Source organism: Polistes canadensis, unplaced genomic scaffold (assembly GCF_001313835.1).
Source record: "Polistes canadensis isolate GaletaPanama2010 unplaced genomic scaffold, ASM131383v1 scaffold_16, whole genome shotgun sequence".
Lineage (NCBI taxonomy): Eukaryota > Metazoa > Arthropoda > Insecta > Hymenoptera > Vespidae > Polistes > Polistes canadensis.
Window position 1 is genome coordinate 1263628 of NW_014569563.1, and position 22159 is coordinate 1285786.

The following is a 22159-nucleotide window of genomic DNA, read 5'->3' on the forward strand; positions in this document are numbered from 1 at the left end:
TTGTTAAGTTCTATTCGAGTCTATCGTTACTCATGAAAACGTATTGCCCGGGCCTACAAAATAAATAAAGATGGCTTATCGTTTGAAACATTTAACTAATAAAGATCTCAATCAAATTTTTAATTACCAGAGAAAGAAAAAGAAAGAGGATGTTCACTGGACCGAGTTTTTCTTCAATGTCGACTGAATTGAAAGAATACAAAATCAACCATTTATTCTTAACGTATCGAGACAGTTGATCGGTTTTTAATAATGTTTCACTATTTTCTAATAATCGTTTTTATTTATTATTCGAACTTGCATTAAATTAATTATTACACGTATTGAATTGTTAAAAGAAAATATAACGTTTGCCAATAAACGATTCGTTTAATCGAATATACGATATAATATAAAAGTGTATATAATAATAAAATGTCGATAGATTCGGCGTTAAAAAGCATTTCGTTGATTTTTCGAGAAAGAAGGTAAAAGATAAAACACAACGGAAATTCGTGTAATATCTTTTCGTAATATGCGTAAAGTAATAGTGCGAAGAAGATCAAAAGCGGCGGCTTAAAATAATCAATCGAAATAGCGGAAACTTTCACCAAAATTTATGGAAGGATACACAAAAAGAATATTAACTGCGTGCTCTTATATATATAATAATAACATCTTCGATCGACATTTTATAACGGATATTCAGCAATATCGTCAGAATATATTGGATGTTAAAATTAACGTAACAAAATTTCTTTTCTCACGGAAGAACTTTAAAAAATAAATCAAATTAATTCGGAAACAAAAATGTGAAACGAAAAAAATCTTACGTATTACGAAACTCTAAAAAAAGGGGCTTGTTGTAAAAAATTTCGTGCACCCCTTTGACGCGAGACGATTCGCTCTTCGTCTCAATTAAAAGCGCAATCCCGAAAAACGCCGTTTATAGCCGGCGGCAAACTCTCCACCACCTCGATGACTGGAAATGGTGGAAAGTGGTCGTTGCGAGAATGCGAGATGATAGAAAGAGAGAAAATGAGTTAGTGGGGATAGGTAGGTTGGGTGGAGGTTGTGGAAGACAAGGGAAGGAGAGAAAGGGGTAGAAGGGCGCAAGGGCAGGGGGGAGAAGGATTGGGAGAAGAGAGTACGAAGGACGACTAACGAGTAGTAAGAACGAGACGCAGGAGTTTCGCGTTAATGAGTCTTGGCGCGCGCCACAGTATCGTCGAAGCGAATCGTATGGGCGCGTGCGACAGAAAGAGAGAAAGAGAGAAAGAGAGAGAGAGAGGGAGAGAGAAATGGAGTTAAGAAGAGAGATAAGAAGATGGAGATAGAAAAAGATAGAGAGAGAGAGAGAGGCTCGTGGCTCACCTACCACGAGAAAGTGAAGAAAGATGGAGAAAGAGAGAGAGAAAGAGAGTAAAATAATGAGAGAGAGTGAGAGAGAGATAGATAGATCTCACACGCACATGAAACGACGAACGGCAGCTGCAACCATACTCTGCCACGCGCCCTCCACCCGGTTCTTCGTCGAATACCATTTCACAGGTTCGTGTTCTCTTCGTTCTTTCTCCGATCGATCCTATACTCTCTCTCTCTCTCTCTTTTTATCTATAGTTTTTTTTCTTTTTTCTCTTTTTTTTTATAATACTCTCGCGAGCGCCCGCACCGTCCTCTCTTTTCATTTTTCTTTTCTTTTCTTCTTTTTCTCTTTAACTCTTTCCGATCTGTCCCGTGCGAGAGTTCTTCTTCTTCTTCTTCTTCGTCGTCATTGGCCAAAGAACGTCATCTTCCTCGTATGCGGTGACACACGCATGCGCACGATCCCCTTCGAATCGATACATACGTGTTTATATATATATGGATAAGTATATATGTTAGTTAGTTGAGCGCCGAAGAAGACCACCGGACTCGTCACCTGCGTCTTAGCAGACCCCATCCCCCCTCCTACCCCCTTCCCCCTCATCCCCCTGGAAGTTGGGTGGAATGGTTGTCTCTACGGTCTCTCTATCGACACCTTGACTAAATTAAAAGCTTTAGCTTTAATTACTATCCGACTGATTTTGTTTGTTCTCTTGATCCAATATCGATGATTTGACATTTTGATCTTTATCGTTAACGCGAGAAAATGATTTTTGTGCATAGAGCGATTCTCAATGATCGTAGGGGAAATTTTGATTCTCAAATTCGAATATAATTGCAATTGAATATGAGTTATTATGATGATATTATATCGAGAGTACATGGATAATTATCGTATTATGATTCAAGTTAGAATTTATTATTTCGAGAGAAATTTTGATCGCGATCGATGAATAAAATTAAAAATTTGTCATATTTATTCCTACGAGGTGGTAACGTGGGGAGGGGGAGAGGGGTGCAAAGAATTAAGACGATTAAACTTGTTCTAATATTTATGGAAACTTTCTCATGCCGAGTTAACGGGATTTCTCGTTAACAAGCATATAACATACCGATGAATAGAGAAACGATTTTAATTTAAGATTATTAACTTTCGTAAAATGTTTTTACATTGAAATTAAAACAGGACAAATTCGTAAACTCGTATATCTTTTTCTTTTTTCTTATCGATATATTCTTTAAAAAGATATAATTCTTCTTCTTCTTCTTCTCTCTCTCTCTCTCTCTCTCTTTACGAGAATGAATATAAATTAGGAATATTTCGCATAATATTTTCCAAATGCTTTTAATATAACGTTATATAAATTTTGACACTTTAATAAATCCAATTATACAAAGTACTCTTTTAATAGTTACACTCAAACAATTCAAGTTAAAAAGAAAAAAAAAGAAGAAGAAGAAGAAGCAGTTCGCGAAAGACGATAGGAAAAAGGGAACGTAACTTTCTCCGTTAAAAAGGTAACAACCATAAAGTTGAATAACGCGTTCGAGCTTTGACACGAATTTTCTTTTTCTCTCATCGTGAATAATCGTCGCACTAGGAGGACTCCTCTAAAGGATCGAGATCATCGAAGCTGCAAGCATGCAAGTATGCACGCACGTAGGCACGCACGTAGGAACGCACGCGCGAAGAAAACTTGTACCATCAGGAACCATCTTTGGGCCCGATACACCTGCCACCTGCCTGTGGGCCAGGAGCTCGCTTAATGTCACGCGTTACGTCACAGTCTTCGGACTTAAACGTGGCCTTCTTCTGGGGCGCCCCTCCCCCCATTCCCCCCTTCTCCCCCCACCACCCCTCCCACCTTATTCTTTAACCCTCTCCTCCCTCCAACCTGTATTTCTCCCGCTCGTTGAAGAAGAGACACGCGCACGACACGTGTAAATAGTTAACGAGGTAATTCCACACCCACGATCATTGAACGCACGCGCACGCGCGCGCGCGAGAAATTGCATTCGCGTGTCGTTCTTCGAATCATACCCCATTTCTTCTTGGTTTTTCTACCTTTATCTTCTTTTTCTTTCTACTCTTTATATTTTCATTCTCGTCGTATTTTTCTCATTCTTTAAATGTACCATCGATCGCAATGACGATTGCAAAGATGCGGGTCTCGAAAATCGCGGGTAGCAGCAACAGCAACTGCAGCAACTGCAGCAACTGCAGCAGCAGCAGCAGCAATGGCGAATTGCAGGTAAGCATACAAGCAAGCAAGCAAGCAGGCAGGTAGGCAGCTGTATCCAATCGTTCGAATCGTTCCTCTACGTATATTTCGTTCAGTTATGCAATATATGTACTTTTTATCTTACTCCTTTCGATATTATTTATTTCTTCGATATATCTATCATTATTTTTTGGACCAATCGACGATTTATCTTTGATCATTTTTTTTTTATTTCTATCTTGTATGTCATGTTTAATGTATATATGTATTTATATACTTGGATATATTTAGAATCATTTTTTTGTTCACATTAGCAGCAGTTCGTGTACGAATGAAATGAATCTTTCTTTTGTTCTTGTTTTTTTTTTGGATTCAACGAACGGTAAATTAACATCGCAAGAGATTTGTCGTTTTAATTAGAAAAAGAGGAGTACGACAATTTGTTCTGTTCTATTCTGTTCTGATTCTATTCTAGTCTATTTTTTGATAATGTGTTTTTCGTATCATGGCATATCGTCGAATCCGATAAGTTAGTTAGGTACTATTTCGTTCGTTGTAAACAGCTATAAATTTCGAGCAAACTTTCCACCTGCCGTTGCGTTTCCAAGTCGAAGTTTCTTCGTCGTCGTCGTCGTCGTCGTCGTCGTGTGTTTTTTCTCTGGTCGAAGGAAGGAAGAGAGATAAAAAGAGATATACTCTCTCTATCTCTCTCTTGTACGTATTTTTTTTCTTCTCTTACTTAACTTTTTCACCTATTTTCTATTGTCTTATTCATACCACAATCGTCATGTGCCGACTTCGAATATCAAAGAAATTCTCGAAGAAAATGATTTATAGGATTTATATAAGAAAAAATAATAAAAGAAAAAAAAAAGAAAATAAAATCATGGGGAAATTTGAATAAAAATTTCGATTTATTTTACGTTCGCGAGATACTTTCAATCTTATTTTATATCTCTAATTTTAAATAATAATTTCTTCTAAATGATTAAAACCATACGACGAAGAAAAATTTTTAATGGGATATTACGAAGAAAGAATGAAAATGAAAAATCGTTTGAAGTTAGTCGAAATTTCGTCCTCCATTAAAAAAGATATAATATATAATATAATAACCCGCGAAAATAACGTTGTAACAGGTCAAGAGAACAAGTGTTTACTCTTAAACGTGACACAACATGGAAAAGGATGAAGGGGTGGGGTGGGACGGGGCAGGGCAGGGCAGGGCGGGGGGACAAAAGAAAGAAAGGGAAAAAAAAGGAAAGAGAAGAAAGAGAAAGGTATTTTCAGCCGACCGCAGATATATACACGAAAGTCGTCAAAAAGAAAGGAAAAAAAAAAAAGGAACGCAAACGATTCCTCCTGCGGTGGCGGTGTTGAGCCCGTGAAACGAAACCGAAGTGTTGAGAGGTAAAGGGGGAAAAGCCACGAAATCCTTTTTGGCTAATTTTTGCGGATGCCAAAAAAAGGAAGATCCGGACAATAATTTTTCTTCCTCGCTATAGCAAAGTTTCGAATTTATTCTCTTCAAAAATGTTAGAAAGGAAAACTTTTCTCGTTGTGTGAAAAGAGAAGAATAAACCCGGAACTCGAAAGGAAACTAGGATAGGGTGGGGGGGAAAAAGAAAGGGAAAGAAAAATAAAGAAGAAGGGAAAAACGATAGAAAGATAAAGAGAGAGAGAGAGAGAGAGAGAGAGAGAGGAGGAAAAAAAAACATTAAAAAGATTTTGTAGATAAAAGCAAGTGATCCCTCGTAAGTGCTTTATGTTTCTCTCTTTTTCTTTCTACATTTTTTTGGTTTGTTTCGTTCTCCACCATTATGGTTCCTCGCATCGAAGCGTCGTTAATTACACCTCGACCGACCGTAATTATCCCCCCGAGAGATAATGAGTCGATTACCAAAGAAGACGACGAAGACGACAACGACTTTACTTTGCCGCTACCACTTCGTCATCGTCCACCATATTAAACTAGGGACGATTCATTCTTTCGATATGTGTATGAATTCACAGCTGCGTCATAAATTCAAATCAACCTTTTTTTTCATTATTATTATTTTTTTTTTTTTTACATGGTATACATCAAACCTAAAAATTGTTGATATTTCATTCGAATATATTCATAATTATTATTTATTATAATATATATTTATATATACATGTATTTGTGTGTTATATATTTTGTTCTAATGTATTTATTAGATGATATTACTTTTGTAGTAGAAAAGAAACCGTTGAAATTTGGAATTAATTGGTGAGACCTTTTTTTTTTTTATAAACACCTGTAACCGTGTTTTTTCTTTTTTATCTTTTTTTTCCCCCAACGAAATTATTCCGTCACGATTTAAACACGTTCCTGAATTGTTCCAAATTGTTAATAATTCATATAGGATACTAATGATCAACGCTGATGTTCTTCCAACCCCTTTTTCCCATGGGATTTCGGACACGACCTCACGTGAGAGTAATCCTTAGTCGGCATATTTCATGGATAAAAAAAAAAGTCAAAAATTATTTGCGAAAGCGTGAAATTGTGCCACCCAATTAGAGATGGACGGCACACTTGCTTGCCGGTGCTTCAACAACCCTTTTGCACGCTTTAATAAGTCATCTTCCGCTTTTCTCGTCGTACAATTTGGAAAATTCGAACTGTGAAGGGACCAGAACGAAATATTTTCTATGTTAAGATAAATTTGAACAGAAAACGGAAGAAAATAAAAACAAACAAACTAATAATTTAATCAACATTATTGTTAATACTTTACTTTAATAATTAATATATTAAAATATTGCTCATCACTACATTGATTACCTCATTGATACAAATATTTCGATATATTTTATTTAATTCAATCTAAAATAAATTGAATATGTAGACAAATCATTTCAAGTATCTATAACTATCGTAATAATTTACTATTAATCATTCTTACAGCTTATTAATGTATTAAAATTCGTCATTTGAATCGATAACATAGAATCTGTTTATTATTACATTGATAAAATATATTACACGATATATTACGATGCTTTTATCACAATAGAAAGTTTATCTAACAAACGAATATTCAATTAATCGACTTAAGATCCTTGTAGAAATGAATGCCAAGACGTGCTCAAAGGATTACGATAAGTAAGCGGGATCAAAAAAATTCACCAACCATCTGCCCGTACTCTTATTTCGATTCCTTCAATGAATAAAAAGAAAGAAAGAAAGAAAGAAAGAAAGAAAATAAAAAAAATAATTGACAGAAAATACGGTAGGATGATTACACTCACGTTACGCAGATGGCTATAATCTGGATGATACCGCGTGATTATTGAGAATAAGAAATACAAATTTTCTTCGAAAAGATTCACTAGTGAGTCCAATTTTTCAACGGCTAATAATCATTTATAAGTATGAAAAAATATATATATATATACAATATATATTATATATAAATTTTGTAATTTTCTACATTTTTTTTATATATAAAATTCATTTAATAATATTCCCTCGTATATTCCGTTTAACAACATAAAAAATGTTTATAAATATATAAATATACCTATACTTATACTACCTTACTAGTATACCTACTTATTTAATATATTATATCTTTTAGAAATGAGGCAAGATAAAGAAATAAAACAATGAACGTAATGAATAAAGAAAAAAGAAAAGAAAAAAAAACGTAAAAATAATGAAAAGAAAGAAAGAAAGAAAGAAAGAAAGAAAGAAAGAAAGAAAGAAAGAAAGAAAGAGCTTTTTCGTTTTACTGCAAGCGAATCTGTAGACGAAGGCGGCGGGGTCAGACCGTAGGATGGAAGGTCGTAGGTCAGGAGAAAAACAAGGATTCCGCTCGCGCGCGTACGTCCTTGACCCGAAGGTGAGACCTTGACATCGGTGCGATTATCCGACCTCTCAGGGTAGACCACATCATTTTGTGAAAGGAAAGACGGACTGACCCGCACATGTGGTGAGCACTTATAAAACGTTAAGTCGCCTGTCCCGCCTCTGTTCTTTTATTTTTCTTTTATTTTTCTTTAATATTTCTTTTATTTTTATTTTACCGGTATATGTACTTCATTATTCCAATATCTGATCCTGACATCGACAACGCTGGGGTCACTATGGTCATCCAGGATCGAACGATCGAGAAAACATGAAATATCGTTACTGGCTCTACGGTTCCTTTTCTCTCTTTTTTTTTTTTTTTAATCCTTTTTTAACTTTCATTCTTTCTTTACTTTATCATTTTATCGAAGGACCAAGTAAGTAACATAAACGAAACACTAATGTGACTTATCTCGAAAAATATGAAATAATCAATATTTCTTATACGATCAGACCAACAATGTTTCTTTCATACGAAAATCAATGTTGAAATGTTCCCGTTAAATTAATATAATCTTTCGTCATTTTTTAAAAGTCATATTTTTGTCATGATCGATGAATATACAATTTATCTTCGATTAATACTTATTAATCAAATTGTTTCAATATTTACAAGTGAATATTATAATCATTTAATTATAGGAACGATGATAAGATGACCAATAAATTCATGAGAAAATTATGAAATGCATATATTCGATTGTTTAAATGAGATATATATTTTTTTCTGATTGCAAATAGACACTTCTTATAGCATTTAAAAAAAAAAAAACAAAAAGATCAATATTTTATACACGAAAATTGTATATTTTACATTAAAGAGAATAATTAAGAATAATAAAGGAAAGAGAGAAGGAGAGGAAACAAATACAATATATAAGGAACGAGTGAAGAAATGAAAGGAAAAAAAAAATAGGAAAAAAAAAACTGTTCGATAGCTTAATCAACAACATAATAGACACGTTTAACCTATCGATTTGTCGAAAGAAGATACGTCCACTTACGATAGTCCGATTCTGATCTTGACCCTATCACGGGGTTAGTGTTAAGGTTATTTTCAAGTTACGAGCGTGTATTCGATCGAACACAACCTATTCGTGTACTTTATTATCCGCTGTAGAAAATTCCTTCCTCTCTCTCTCTTTTTACAAGCCCCGATGTTAAAACCGTTAGCGCAAGGTGTTGTTGTTGCTACGTTCACATCCCCGAAAGGAATCTTCATCATTCAGATGTTCGACGATAATTCTCGGCTTTCACGAAACTATCTAACGAAAAAAAAAATTAAAAAAAATAAAAAAAAATAATCAAATAACGTACGACAACCATTCCGACGTTATTTAAAGATTTATTCGATTTTTCATTATCTACTAATTGATTATAAATTTCTATCTTTTTTTTCTCTAATACTTTTTTTCTTTTCTTTTCTTTTCTTTTCTTTTTTCCATACGATTTATCTCGTAAAAGTATAACGAGAAAATAAAGTATCATCGTTTAATAAACGTAATATAAAGTATATCATCGTTTTTCTTTATTAACCGATTATTCAAAAATAAAATTATTCGTAAAGAGAAATTTCAAACGTGTCTCCTACGTACGCGTGTTAATAAAGAATTAGTTTCGTTGCAGGATCGCGTGATTTCAGTTAATGATCGGTTCCCGTCTCGACGAATATGAATTTAATTACATATAGATGTTAAAATAGAAAGAGAGAGAGAGAGAGAGAGAGAGAGATAGAACGTTTAATTTACGTTGATAAAAAAGTATAAAGAAAATAAAAAAAAATGTACAGAAATCAATATATTCAAATACGTAAGTATGCCATTTATCATCACTTGGAAATAATTTCGATACACAATATAGACTACTCGATTCACTAAGTAGCTCACAAATCCGTGCTAAAGATTTACGTAACGAATGCATGCTGCGTCAATTAATAAGTCGGCCCAGGTTATAACGTTCTACCTTTTTAAATATATATATATATGTATTTACAATGTATGTACGAATACATATAGGAATATGTTAAAGAAACTTCTTTTATTTATTTTTCTTTTCCTTTTTCTTTTTCTTTTTCTTTTGCTTTTTCTTTTTTTCGAATCTCCCTGCGGTCATTTTCGAGCGATGGGAGAGCTTTAATGTATTCAAGGTTTCACAGATTTACTTTGGATACTTTGACGCATAAGAACACCGAGACTTAATTTTTCAACGTCCCCATAATACACACTCGTAGAAAATGAGAGAGAGAGAGAGAGAGAGAGAGAGAGAGAGAGAGAGAGAGAGAGAGAGAGATACACCTGTTGCTCGAGGAAAAAGAAAAAAAAAAACAGAAAGAAGATAGGCAACAATTGCCACCAAGGTAGTCGGACTACTACCCTTTTCCCTTTCCTTTAATCTTGACGCTCGTAATTAAGATTATCTCGAATATTTGAGATATTTCATTTAGTTCATCAAAGATTAATCGTCTTCCGTGACAATTTAGATAACCTCGTCAACAATATCATACCGATTTTCTTTTCCGAATAAATATATATTCCCCTCCTGTCAAGAAAATATTTTTCTTATTTTTAATAAAAAAAAAATACATGAATTTTGATTGATAAAAATTGATTTATTATCGAGAATTTTAAAGTCACGATAAATGAGGAAACATTTCTAGAATGGTGTTGATTGTTCGGTCAAGTAACGATTTCATCCCTCGTAAATTTTCAAAAGAAAAAATTGAAATTTCTGACCATCGGTATACCTGTACAGTTAATTCGAAACACCATAAGTATCTTTTCAGTCCTGCCGATATTGAGTTGTAAGTAACCGTTACCTTTATCTTATATATCATGAATGTTTTGACATCCTGTTCTTTTTGGAAAAAGAGATTTTAGTCAAGTAGTCATGACACATTATTTTGAGTAGCCGAACTTGTTTAGTAGGTTTATTTATGTCACCACCAAAAGGAATCCTTATAATTCAAGCAGTCTTTTTTTACTTTTCTTTACTTATTATTTCTGTTTTTCCTGTTTCTTTGAATGTAAGGGATCCTTTTTCGAAACCTTTTTTCAGGGGTCTTTCCTTGCTTACGGTATTTCAACAAAACAAGGTATAAACTGATCCATCACAATTCACCATTCACAATTTGTCATCTCCTTTTAAGATATTCAAATATAGAATTGTTGAAATTTACACTATTAATACTAAATTGCATTAGACGCAAAAGAGAAAAGAAAGAAAAATAAGAGAAAAAATATAGTAAAAGAGAAATAAAGATATTCGGTTCAGATCGAAACATACAAAAACCTCCTGAAGATTTTCTGTTTCTCTTTCTTAGCCGGAACTCCCAGGCTATATCTTTATCTTGCTTTTAGATTAAAGTCAGACGAAGATAAAAGTATGATGCACGGGATCATCGTGAATGGGCTCGTTGTTATTCGGACAGCAAGTACCGAGTGGTGGTATAGAGAAGCCCTTTATATCTTGTTTCTAATGCACACTTCGATAACAAAGTAGTACACTCGAGTATTACGAAATCTTATATACGTTTTACGAATTGAAACGTGTTTCACGTTTAACTTGAGAAGATATTATATTATATTTTCCAAAACACGTAACGCGTATCTCGAGAGTTAGTATTTAATTTAAATAAATTTAAAACATTTGCGAAATTTTATTTCAGTTTCGTATTAATTTCGTAATTAATAGTAACGAAAAATAGTATTGGAAAATAATTGTTTTACCTAGAGGAACGAATTATAGATTATTTTCACGAATATTATTGTCTCAATTGTTGTACAAGATGAAAGGAAAATATAAAATAATGATTCAATGTAATCTCAGGAACTAATCGCAAAGGATTCGAAACATTTGCGGGTACATTTATCAAGTATTTTCTTGCTACCACGTCCCATCTTCTCGACTACTCACGCGAACTATTTTCTTTTTTCCTTGCACCAAATGCAGAAAATCCCTGCAAGTATTCTGGTTTGCTGATGAACTTCCAAGAATTTGCGTACTCTCACGTATCATTTCAGTTTCGTGCTTAAAATTTTATTACACAAATTAACGTAACCCTTAGGTTACCCCTTCCTAATGTTATTATTTCGATTGTGCAAATTACTCTTCCTTTATTTTTTTTTTTTATTTTTAATCTTTTTCTTAAACAGGAAAGAAGAGTGAGAGTTGGCACGCGATGCGAAATACGAGAATCACCTTCTATTCACTCTCAGAGGTACACAAATGCTGAAAAGCATTAAAAAGAAAAATTACGATATAGGCAAAATTTATAAAAAAAAAAAGACATAACTTACATCTATTGCAATATATGTTGAAATTAATCGAATATTATTCTATTGCATCGTTATTGATATTAATAATTCTTAGAAATAATCCTACCGTATTTATATTTACATAAATCTGTTTGAAAATCACGAAAAATACCCGGTAGTATGAATAACTTTAACAATTGTAATAGATTTCTATTTTAGTCATCACGTGGAAAAGCAAATAAAAGATTACAAATCATATAACACCTTCTGATTGTTATGCTTTCAGTGAGGAATCATTCTGAACTGTCTTCAAGGAAACGAGAATAATTTAAAGGGAAAAGAGGGTTTTATATTGTTAAGGGAGGATCCTCAGAGGTATAGAAAATTGGGTCCGATCCCCGTGCCACCGTCCTGTAACCTTTTGTGAGAGGTTCCCTTTGTTCGTTCGTGTGAAAAAATGATTCACCCGACTCGTTTTGGCCTCGTGGGAGTGCGGCAAAGAAAAGGAAAAAGAAAAAGAAAAAGAAAATAAAGTCTCAGGATTACGCGGCAAAGGAGTATCGTAACTTCGTAAGATAAATCTTTCTAAAGTAAAAATGTTGCAACTGGGTATAGTAATCGCGTCTTGTCCTCGTACGCACGCGAACAAACGAAACGAAGATTGTAAGCTGACAAATATAAATGATCGATAAATTTCGAAGTATAAACTTTATTTTCATTTAATATTATTCTTTTTTTTTCAATCCACCTCCGCGCGCGAATTGTTTTGTATTTTATTTATTTATTTATTTATTTTAATGCAATATTCGTGTGTATATATACAATCCGTTAGAATTATTGCTTTCTCGGATATATTTGATAGTAGAAGTAAAAAAAGAAAAGAAAAGAAAAAATATCTTCGATGTAATAATAACTATGCATTAACAATATCATTCATAATTGATGGGGTTCCAAGGGAAGACAACGATCGTTTGTCATTCACGATATTACGTAGCGCCTGTGCACCACCAATCGGGCGGGCGGCTGCGGCACCTGCTCTCTTGGGCTCGTTAAATGATTCCTTCGGTTTATTTTCTCAATGCCGTGAAAAATTTCGTTAAAATTGGCCGATGCTGAGTGTGTAACGTAATTTTGAATACATTTTCTTGATTACGAACAAAAACAGATGTCCTTAAATTGTATTAATACAAATTATACATATACATATATATACATATTTAAAAAGTACTACCCATTACTTTGTAAGTGTTTCGATAAAAATAAAATATTACTTATGGAAAAAAATAGTAGCCGTCAAGGTTTGAAGTAGATCGATAAATCTTTTTCAAAACGGAAGACACTCGTGGACTCGTTCGTTCATTCGTATTACTCTGATCAATTCCAACGATGAACGATGACAACGAAGAAAGATGTCCAAAAGATGTTCGTTTTATGGTTGTTGCACCTGAGTGTAAGAGATTGTTGTTAAAAGATCGAAGATAAATCGTCAAAGGGGGAAAACGCAAACGATGATAGTATGTAACCGTGTAACGTGGTGCCGGTATGAGAAATAAGTAGTTAGATAAGTCAAACGACCGCGTTAACGTGAGTAATAACTATGAACAATAATGAGCCTGCTAACCAAAGAGTAAGAAGAAGAAGAAGAAAAAAAATAAAGAAAAAAAAAAAAAGAAATAAATCTGCCGGCCCGTGTACGAAACCACGATAATAATTTTCCGATCATATCCGTGAACACCTGTCCGCCTTATGCGTTCATGATGGACCTCGACAGTCACGAGATTAAGAATCTCGAAACATTATGAATTTTCTTTGCCGAGATAATGTTTCGAGACAATTTAATTCTTATTTATAGATTTTCTTAGTTAGAAGAATAAGAAGAAGAATTTTTAACAAATTTGTAATTAATTGATATTTAATATAATCATCTATGTCAATCTTTTAAATGTTTCAAATTTGCAATTAGAGATGAACGAATGACAGTAGTAAAAAAAAAAAAGATAAGACGAATGTAATTAATTAAATATCGTAAAATAATATAATATCAATATACGATGAAAAATGATAGTCGGAGAATACTCGCGTGAAATATCTATTTATAATATTCAAAAACAAACGTGAGTACACGACAAAAAAACATATTATATATGACATTATATGATATTATTTCAAATAACATAACTTTTTTCGTTCAAAAAAAATACTATTATACGTCGTACAATTATAAGGAAATAATAATACTTGGGTGTGTCGAATGTACTTACGTTTTACCTATGTATAATTAATATAACACGTTTACTCGTTACAACTTACAACAGATTTTATCAATACCAACTATCAATTTACAAGGAATACAATAAAACATAATAATGCATCATATTTTTGTTCCTTTAAATAATTAAATCTACGTACACGTGTTAGCGTATTAAAATTAAACTCATTAATAAATAAGAAATAAATTCAATCAATCGATTATTATTATTTGACCGATAACCAACTTAAATACTCGTGCAAACAACATCTTCTATCTACCTACCTTTACCGCGACTGAATAAATATAAATCCTATTCGTGAAAAGATTACAAAGAATGATAAAAGTAATGCGAGAAAGGAAAGTAATCAACGGCGTCTTACAAAATTTGTAAAAGAAACACGTTCTTTTTGTGGTGTGCTTCCACGGAAAATATCTCCATATTCCTTCTCCTCCCCCCGCCCCTTCTTTCTTTTCTCTTGTCCCTTCGAGACCGTCACTCTAATGCAACGTTTCTTATGCACGCGAAGGAACGCATGTAGGCGCTAAACTCCTCTCACTCTCTCACTCTCTCTCTCTCTCTCTCTCTCTTATTTTTATTTTTGTTTTTTTTTTTCGACAAAAAAGAGCACGGTTAGGATAAAAGAGAGAGAGTGTGAGTGAAAGAGAAGAGAAGAGTATAGTTCGTGTCTCTGAATCACGGTGGGTGAAGGTAGTGGTGATAAACTCGACAAGGTCGCGTGCATGGTGCATGGAAAACCGCACACGGTGGTTGGCTCGCGTACACATGATGCATTCAGGATCGTTAATCAACGCTTGGCGACTCGTGCTCGCCGACAAGAGTCCGACGATTCTTTAAGAGGGAAAAGGATGATCAGAAAAAGAAGGTGGGACAGGAGGAAATGAGGGGAGGAGGGAGGTAGAGAGAGAAAGTAAGAGAAACAGGTAATAGAACACGCGCTGATCTAGTATGATGGTAGTATTTTCTTTGTTTTTTATTTCTTTTTTGTATTATACTTTAAACGAAGATTATGTCTAATTAAATAATTCATGTCATAACAATTGCAATATATATAAAAACAATTAAACATACTTGTCGCTTATATGTGTGTATGTGTGTGTGTGATTATTAAAATGTATACGAATGAAAAATAGAAAATAAAAAACGAATGTGAATACGTTATCTTGTTTTAACATTTGGATATATCTAATTGTAAGTAACAATAAGAATCCTATTGCAAAAGTAATTGTTTATTATGCAAATAATCATAGATAATAATTATGAATGATTAATCACATTTAATCGTCATTAATCATTCGACAAAATTAATTCTTTATTTCTAATTAAACCGGCAAAATTGATAGTCGAAAACACCTGTTGATAGTCAATATAATCTCTTGTATATTATCAACGTATTATATATACTATACATATACACACACATTAATATAATTTATGTTCTAAATGAAAAAGTTCTTATCGTTAAAGTTTGATTATATTGAAAGAGTCAACGTATTCGTATATCAAACTCGAAATACAAGTATTTATATCTTTGACACTTCCTCGGTGGTAGGCCGTTTGCACGCGTCGTCAATGATGGAATCGAACCTGATACGAGGTAGTAAGAAAGAACCCGTGTACATCGAAACGAAGGGGTTAAATACAGGTAAAATGCACAGGTCCACCTCGAAAATATCGATTTCCACGTGTCGTCGCGTCTTGTTGCCACCGGCTGGCATATGTTCTCTGCTTGTACTTGTAAATACACAGGTACATTCTTTCTCTCTCTCTTTTTTTATGGGGTTCAAAGGAAAAGAGAGAATTCAAGAGCATAACGGCGCGCGTATTTCGTGCGTGGAGTCATGTGGGGTTATTCCAGTGGGGCCCTGTCTACGTTGTCTAACCCCCCTTCAAACCCCACCCCTTTCCCCCTTTGATCGACGACAACCACATATGGTGTTTATGTGCATGCGTACTATTCGCGTATGTGACCGTGTATGAATGCATGCTCTTTCAGAAATACCACAGCAAGTATGTATATATTTATATATCTGCATTACGGCCAACGTACGTCGCATATGTTGTCACAGGTTGTCTGAATACAAACGATACTGACCTCCTGCCTTTTTTGTTATTTTTTGTTTTTTATTATCCGCAACCTCACTCATGTTGCAACTCGCGTTACACTGATCTTCTAATGGGAAATAATTACGTAAGTGTGTTCTATTCAATGTGCAGCATTGCAAATGATTTTTTACCTTGTAATTTGTTTATTTATTGATGATGATTATGATTAATATAATTGATTTTATATGACGTTATAATATTAACGAACTTTCGAATAAATGTTTAAGTATAAAATATATAACATATTAGAAGAAAGTTATAGTAATAAATTGTTGTATTGATTGTAGTTTTGTATATTTTACAATAGAAATTAATACAATTTTCGCTTATTTATAAAATAATTATAACAAAAGATTAGATTCAGGATATCGTTTGTTTGTAGGGCAAATACGAGAATTATCACTTACAGGGTGATAAATGAAGAGAAAAGTAATTGTTACGATTCTTAGAGACCGACTATATTTTATCTGACCGAGACTAGAAAAAGTTTAATCTCTATGATCAGACATAAGAATGACTTAGGAATCTATTTGAGCCTCGGGCGTTAAAACGCCGCTTAATTTTTGTGTTTCCAAAGTCGAATGCACCATCAACAACCGATGCACTAGTCAAATATTATATTTCGTTACCTTGACCGTGATCATTTAAAGTAACAATTATATAAACATTTTATTATGACAATATATTGGATAGATATCATAAGAAAAAAAAAAAAGAATACTTTTAAACTAGATATTGTATATTAGAATCGTTATTATAATTAAAATTTAAATATCCAAAAAAAACATGATATAAATATATCTTCTCCATCTTGACTTAAATTAATAAAATAATTATATAAAATTTAATAAAAACATAATTTATTCACGGATTATTTCGATCGTGGCTTTTTATAACTATATCATTAAAAACTTATTATTGTTTTTACTCGACGATAAAGATTACGATAATAATAATAATCACGACAAATTACGAAATATTTTTACAAAAGTTGACACGATTCGTAGAAATAACAAAAAGTGAAACAAGTAATATGCATAAATCCGACAGATGGAGATAAATAATTATCTTTGTGTGTTCTAGGGAAAAAATGTTCATCCGTTAAATCCGACACTTTATTAAAACCCGGTAAAAAAAGGTATTATAAAACATAGAAAAATTGAAGATTTTTCGGATGATGGTGGAGGCGGGGGCGGCGGCTAGTAGTGCATCGCTCATCTTGCCACTCGGACCGGTAGTTTATTTCACGATAATTAACAGCGCGTTGTCAGATGCAGTCAGTGTGCCGATATTCAGGAATATAATTACGGTATAAATTCTTGAGTCAAAGGTTCAAGGTAATAAGGCTATTACGATTGGTCAGAAAAACTTCTTCTTACCTTTTGTATTTCTTTTTATCTTTTTGTTGCTTATATCGTTTGAACGTTACTTACGTACTTCTATCCTTTTTAAATGGTCCTTCATACGGCAAGTAAGTATGCGAATTAATGTAGCTGTACCACTGTTGTTGGTCCTTTTATATTTCTCGTTGCGTTTATCGTGATTTTATCGTGGTTAAATTGATTTTGATTGTATTCACTACGACGACTACTACTCCGTTGACCATGTCCGTTGTTAACATTGAATTTGATATCTAAAAACAATTCATTTCTAATTTTATTGCATCCTGTTAATACCGAACATTCCAAGATATTTATATATACAACGATATAATATCTACGTTAATCCCCTTTTCTATTCAAGTGAAAATTATTAAAAGTATATAATCAAATAATTAAGAATACTTAAAAGGAACGAGATAAACTGTCCAATTACAAATTACAATCTTACAATTAGTTAAATTTCTCCTATTTTATTATTAGCCAATCCTGATACAATATAGTAGATAAATATATACACTTTCAGAAAGAAAAATTAAAGATATTAAATAATATATAATATAATATATTAAACCAAAAAAACAAAATAAATAAATAAATAAATGAAAACTATTTGACAATTATTATTATCATCATCATTGCTTTTGTATCTAATCAAGAGAAAAAGAAAAAAAAAGAAAAAAAAAGGAGAAAAAACCTCCCCAGGTATGAAAGATCAAAACCATTCCTTCCGAAATCAACGACGACGACGACGAGGACGACGACGAGGACAACGTACGAAGAAGTGAGACTTCTATCGTATTTATCACAGGACAGAGAGACGCGAGCCCTTCGAAAATCGTCCACTGACCCTTCCTGTGCCCCCGACTTTTTCGACAGGGAGAACAGCACCGAGAAGGATAGAATATAGAGGATAGAGAGTATATACCTGTTCCTGTTCTTTTATATACATTCACACAGACCCCAAGTCTCAGGTACGTACCACATTTAAAGGCAACTGGTCGCACGCAGTACTCTTCTCCTTTTCATTCTTTCTTTCTCAGTCCCACTTGGTGGAGCACGCGGCCCAGTCGAGAGCACGCGTACGCTCTCGTGTGTACGATTTACTCTACACAACACGAATGTGAATATATATCTATATATATGCCCATATGTGTGTAACTCACGCATGTATGTAACACGCACGTACGTACGTACGTATGTATGTACGTACGCACGCACGCATGCATGCACGCATGGTTCAGGCTTCGAGACTTCACGAAGAGATGAGGCCTCGAAGAACGGTGGTGGGGCAAGCGAGCCGCCGGATGGAGGTCGGCGTGCGCCACGTAGTAGGGGAGGGGAGGACGGCTCGCGTCACTACTCCCTCCACCCTCCGGGGCCTTAGCTTGCAACCCCACCTCCCTATAAAACCTTCTATCTCTTTCTTCTTTCCTCTGCGACAACCGCCGTCGGCTTACTCTTTCTTACTCTTTCTTTCTTTCCTTCTCTCTTTCTCTCTCTCTCTTTCTCCTCTCTGATGCGTCCGCCACGGATCTCTCTCCACCCTCTCCGCCTTCTTCATCCTCTTCTTTTGCTTCTCTACAAACGCGTCTCGATCTCTCCTTCTTTCACTCTTTCATCTTTATCTCTCTATCTCTTTCTCTCTCTCACTCTCCCTATCACTCTCTCTCTCTCTCTCTCTCTCTCTCTCTCTCTCTCTCTCTCTTTTTTTCTTCTTCTTCTTCTCTCTCTTTCGTTCCTCTTGACCCATGGACCAGCTTTTCTTTCTCCCGGTAACTGTTCAAATTTCGATCCTCGAGACACAGACCAGCCGCCAGTGGGGATGTTGGCCCCTTCGTACGCGTACGCCGTCAGTGTCTCTCACGCAACTTTGTTATTGCTTCTGTATTATCAGCTCAGTACACAGGGTAGAATGTTATTTTTACTCCGAAATATACTTTTTTCCATCATCGTTGGGATGATAACGATGATGATGATGATGATGATGATGATGATGATGATGATGATGATGATGAAGTTATTTTATATCCAAATGGAACACTATTTATTCTTTACGAAGAAATTTTATGATAGATATATTTGTCTGATTGATAAGCCCAATTTATTGACGTTATTTCACAAAATTTTCGTTTATTAATGAAATTGAATAAATTGATTAACTTCATTCTATTATTGTTTCAATTCGCATCGCTTAACATAAAAGTCTAGTTCTTTTTACAAAATCTTCTCAAGTGGTATACATAAGATCATGCACAAACTATTTGCACGCATGCACGCAATATTCAAAACCATTGAACCTTTGTTATAGAACCTATATATATATGTTAATAAATGTAATAAACTTGAAAGTATAAAGAATAAATATCATTAGTTAAACTTTTCTATGAATAAAAAAGTTCAATCGGCCTTGTCGGAATTTGAATATCGATTGAAAAGATAGCAAAATAAGTGGTAAAGGCACAATTACAGAGAAGATTGTCTACGATCGGTACGATTATTCGAGAAGAGATGAGAATCTCGGAGTCTCGTAGGGCCTTTGGGGCCAGTATGGTGGGGGTATACGGGGTATGAGGCAGTGCGGATCGGTAGGGTAAGGTAGGGGAAGACGAGGGGTTTAGGGCCTGAGACCGAGTATGAGAGTTAATGGAGGGGATTCGGCGCGTGCCCGCACTGCCTATATAAGACCCCGAACCCTCCCTGGCAAAGCATTTCGGGAGCCAGGACCGTACACTGTAGCGTCGAGGGTGTGGTACTTATTGCACGTTAACGTTTCTAACGTGAATTGAATCTGTTTATAGCACGTTTATATCGGTATACATTTTTTCGGTTGACTTTTGATAAGGTGTAAAGACGCTAAATAAACATAGATAACGAGAGGGATAGAAAAAGTAAAAGAGGAAAGGAAAGAGAGGGGGAGAGAGAGAGAGAGAAAGAGAGAGAGAGAGAGAGAGAAGACGAATAGAAGAGAACAAGAAATAGAAAATAAAGAGAAAGAGATAGATAAGAAGAGGGTTAGACTGCAGGCAGTCTTGATTTTCTTACGCCATTACTTGGATACACGTAGAGAAGAGCTCGTTCTTCAAGGTCGGCAGGCACGCGCGAGAACTCCTACTCTCGCGGTGGGGGTATCGGATCAGTGATATGACCTTTGTGGGACTGAAGCAGGAGAACTCGAACGTAATGCCCATCATATTGAGCGTGCAGCAACAGCATCACAACCATGCTCTTGTATCTACCGTAAGACCCATGCAAAACCATCGTAGCAATGTAATTGTCTCGACTAATAGTATGTCGAACAATGATATGAAAAGCTTACAGTTGCACGCATGTAAGAAATCGAAAATATATGGGCAAACAACGGGAGCTTATGGGACTGTCCCTCATCAACCGGCTTCCGTGGCGAGACGTAACGCGCGTGAAAGGAATCGCGTTAAACAGGTGAATAACGGATTTGCCACTCTAAGGCAACATATACCTCAAAACATCGCTCAAGCCTTAGGTGGTAGCACAGCTGGGACACACGGTGGTTCCAGAGCAGGTAGCAAAAAATTATCCAAAGTTGAAACCCTCAGAATGGCGGTAGAATACATAAGAGGTCTTCAACGTCTTTTAGAAGAGAGTGACAATGGTTCGGACGTTTCCTCATCGGTCATTACCCCGTCACAAACCACAATACCGACGTCACCTAACACGTGTATTTCTACCAATGGACTCAATACCGATTCCAATCATCACGCCCCCGAACTCAGATTATGTGGTAATGAAGTGCAACATCACGCTAATCCCTCTTCACTTACCCCAGATCTTCACAATTTTCATCATCCAATCGGGCAAAACAATAATTCGGTTTACGTACCAGCATCCTGTTCGGAATCATCGAGTTCACCTACGCCGAGTTCATCGGCCAGTAGTAAAAGTTACGGAACGTCCTCGGGTGATCCTTACGCATCTCAATACGAAGATTACAATTACGGCGAGGATATGAGGACCAACGAGGCCCTTCTAGAAATCATATGTAAATGGCAGGAAAGCTAAGGCCAACAACGATTTCCCGATGATACTTCTGTATCGTCTTCGAGGTTGGTTTCGTTTAACGATCGTGTTATTATTCTTATTCTGTATTTTATTTTTCATTTGCTAATGCGCATGCTAACATTTCATTTTACGTATCTCTCGTTTAATATATAAAAATCCTTCTAGTCGAGTACATTGTTCCTAGAAATGAATATTTCTAATATCGTTATCCAATCGAGAAGAGACAATATATATATAAAATCATATTCGTTTGTTATAATGAGAAAGTTATCTCAAAATTTTGTTCAAAGTTTTAATCCTCTCGCTCTATTGTTTTTTGGATATCTCTATAGTAAATTTTTTGATATAAAGATAAAAAAAATATTAGCGCTCTTAAAAAAGAAATGTCGGAAAAAAATATTACGAGTAGATTTGTGACCTTGCCCTCTCACAATGCTCGTCAGCGACCCCTTCGCTACAGCTTGGACCATTCAAATAGCAGACTCCATTCAAAGGGGGCACCGCGTATAACATTCGAGGAGAGAGAGAGAGAGAGAGAGAGAAAGACAGAGACGCTTTTGTATTACTACTTCTTTTTCCACGTATGTGTACTCATACGCGTGAATTTAGCGTACTCTGTCGCGTCGTACACCACGTGTACGTGTGTAAGTGTACACACGCTCACATA

At 34.8% G+C, this 22159-nt stretch overlaps 1 protein-coding gene across 1 annotated transcript; it reads left to right on the top strand.

Moving 5' to 3' along the window:
• Positions 1-20598: 20598 nt before the first annotated feature.
• Positions 20599-21492, top strand: LOC106793593 (achaete-scute homolog 1-like). Its single transcript, XM_014760643.1, has one exon. It carries the CDS (start codon positions 20599-20601, stop codon positions 21490-21492), a length of 894 nt encoding a protein of 297 aa, XP_014616129.1.
• The last annotated feature ends 667 nt before the right edge of the window (positions 21493-22159 follow it).

What these genes read in the sequence shown, in the direction of transcription:
- LOC106793593 (XM_014760643.1), top strand. Translation starts at nt 20,599, where the DNA reads ATGACCTTTGTGGGACTGAAGCAGGAGAACTCGAACGTAATGCCCATC.